Source organism: Borostomias antarcticus (assembly GCF_949987555.1).
Source record: "Borostomias antarcticus genome assembly, chromosome: 1".
In the NCBI taxonomy this organism is placed as follows: domain Eukaryota; kingdom Metazoa; phylum Chordata; class Actinopteri; order Stomiiformes; family Stomiidae; genus Borostomias; species Borostomias antarcticus.
In genome coordinates, this window is record NC_140234.1 from 60,233,734 (window position 1) to 60,236,233 (window position 2,500).

At 50.1% G+C, this 2,500-nt stretch overlaps 1 protein-coding gene across 1 annotated transcript in view; it reads left to right on the forward strand.

Annotated features, from left to right (window-relative positions):
- The window catches only part of fryb (furry homolog b), a gene marked incomplete at both ends in the record, with an annotated part of 48,462 nt that extends 47,723 nt beyond the window's left edge, over nt 1-739 (forward strand). The window contains 1 exon segment of the mRNA XM_084437186.1: nt 719-739. Coding sequence (XP_084293312.1) covers nt 719-739 — 21 coding nt within the window.
- Nucleotides 740-2,500: the final 1,761 nt, after the last annotated feature.

The following is a 2,500-nucleotide window of genomic DNA, read 5'->3' on the forward strand; positions in this document are numbered from 1 at the left end:
GAGAGAGGAGGGGGAGGAGGGAGGGGCTATATATAGAACTCGGGCTGGTCACTCACTTACACACCCCTGTCCACCCCCCACACACACACACACACACACACACACAATCAAAATACTGTACAGTCCCTTAGGTAGAGTGACTCTAACTTTTTCGCACTGTTGTCTTCCTCAAACTGACTAATGTGATTAACTACAAAGCAGTTGGAGCAGTAATTTGATAACGAAGGTAATATGCCTTTAACACACTATATTGAAGGACACGGACGCATGGTCACATGGTCACATGGACGTTCGAGAGGAGGATGGAGGAAGAGAGGGGCAGAGAGAGAGCAAGAAACGCTGTTGTCAATAGGCGTTTGCCCAGCATGCTCGTTTTTTCGCATGATTCAGCGTTTAATTAGATGAGTCAGCAAAAGAATCTTGAACATCTATCTCTCTCTCTCTCTTTCTTTCTCTCGCTCTCTCAAACACACACGCACGTGGTTACCTAAATCAATAGAGCCCAGTCTGCAGGGAGGTGAAGAGAGAGGTGAAGAGAGAGGGCAAGAGTGAGAGAGAGCTAGAACAGAGGACGAGAGAGGAAAAAAACAGAAGCTCCTCGCTGCAGAATCATGGCTGACACAACATGAATGTGGAGGGACAGAACGACGAAGCACCACACACACCTAACCCTAACCCTCACCCTCACACCCACACGCGCGTCTCGGTCTGGCTGCAGGTCGTAAGACACAGGAAGTAGAGCGGCTACAGGTAAGTAAGAAACAGGAAGTAGAGCGTCTACAGGTAAGTAAGAAACAGGAAGTAGAGCGGCTACAGGTAAGAAGGATACAGGAAGTAGAGCGTCTACAGGTAAGTAAGACACAGGAAGTAGAGCTTCTACAGGTAAGTACGAAACAGGAAGTAGAGCGTCTACAGGTAAGTAAGATACAGGATGTAGAGCGTCTACAGGTAAGTAAGACACAGGAAGTAGAGCGGGTACAGGTAAGTAAGACACAGGAAGTAGAGCTTCTACAGGTAAGTACGAAACAGGAAGTAGAGCGTCTACAGGTAAGTAAGATACAGGATGTAGAGCGTCTACAGGTAAGTAAGACACAGGAAGTAGAAAGGGGAACAGGTAAGTAAGACACAGGAAGTAGAGCGGCTACAGGCAAGTAAGAAACAGGAAGTAGAGCGGCTACAGGTAAGTAAGAAACAGGAAGTAGAGCGGGTAGAGGTACGTAGGTAGAGGTGAGTAAGTAGAGCGGGTCGTCCAATGATCGTAGGGTCGGCGGTTTGAATCCCGGCTCCTCCTGACTACCTGTCGAAGTGTCCTTGAGCAAGACACTGAACCCCAAATTGCTCCCGATGAGCAGGTTAGCACCTTGCATGGCAGCTGCCGCCATTGGTGTGTGAGTGTGAGTGTGTGTGTGTGTGTGTGTGTGTGTGAGTGAGTGTGTGTGTGAGGCCTTCATTGTAAAGCTCTTTAGATAAGTGCAGTTCATCCGTTCCATTATAGTCTGATCTGACCATGTGTGACGTTACTGCCCATCTCTCTCAGCCATCTGCTTGAGCTAGGACAAGACACACCACACACACACACACACATACACACACACAAAAGCACCACCCACACATTCAAACACGTACAGTAGGCTCTGCCTCCTCTCAGCGTGACCCCTGTGACCTCCTGGTTAATCTCACTGTCAAAAATGGCCGACGAGCCCCCCCCCCCCGGTGGCTCAATGGGTTGGGGCGCGGGTTTGAATCCGGCCCGTGCCCTTTGCTGCATGTCTTCCCCTCTTTCTCTCTCCCTCTCTCTCTCTCTCTCTCTCTCCTACCTTTCTTGCCTGTCCTTCAACTGTCCTATCCCAATGAAGCAGAAATGGCAGAGGAGCTAAGGACAACAACCTCTAGTTATCCTGTAACCCCCCAACACCCCCATCCCCCCCCCACACACACACACACAAACACACTGCCCCCCCACACCACCACCCCGCCCACACACACACTGGAACCGCTGGTCACCTTCAGCAAAGATCTGACGTATGCAGGAATCACACTGCCTGCGGGGTACACACACACACACACACACACACACACACACACACACACAGTGTAAAATGGGGGGAGAGTCCGACAGCGCGAGCAGCAGGGGGTAGCAGCCCTCTCTGTTAACACCTCAGCAGATAGAATGGTCCAGCCATGCAGTCGAAAGAACACTGTGACAGACCACTGTGTGGAGAGAGTGGTATATGAACACCGAGATACGACTGTGGTGAGTGGTATATGAACACTGAGATACGGCTGTGGCGAGTGGTATATGAACACTGAGATAAGACTGTGGTGAGTGGTATATGAACACTGAGATACGGCTGTGCTGAGTGGTATATGAACACGGAGATACGGCTGTGGTGAGTGGTATATGAACACGGAGATACGACTGTGGTGAGTGGTATATGAACACGGAGATATGACTGTGGTGAGTGGTATATGAACACTGAGATACGGCTGTGGTGAGTGG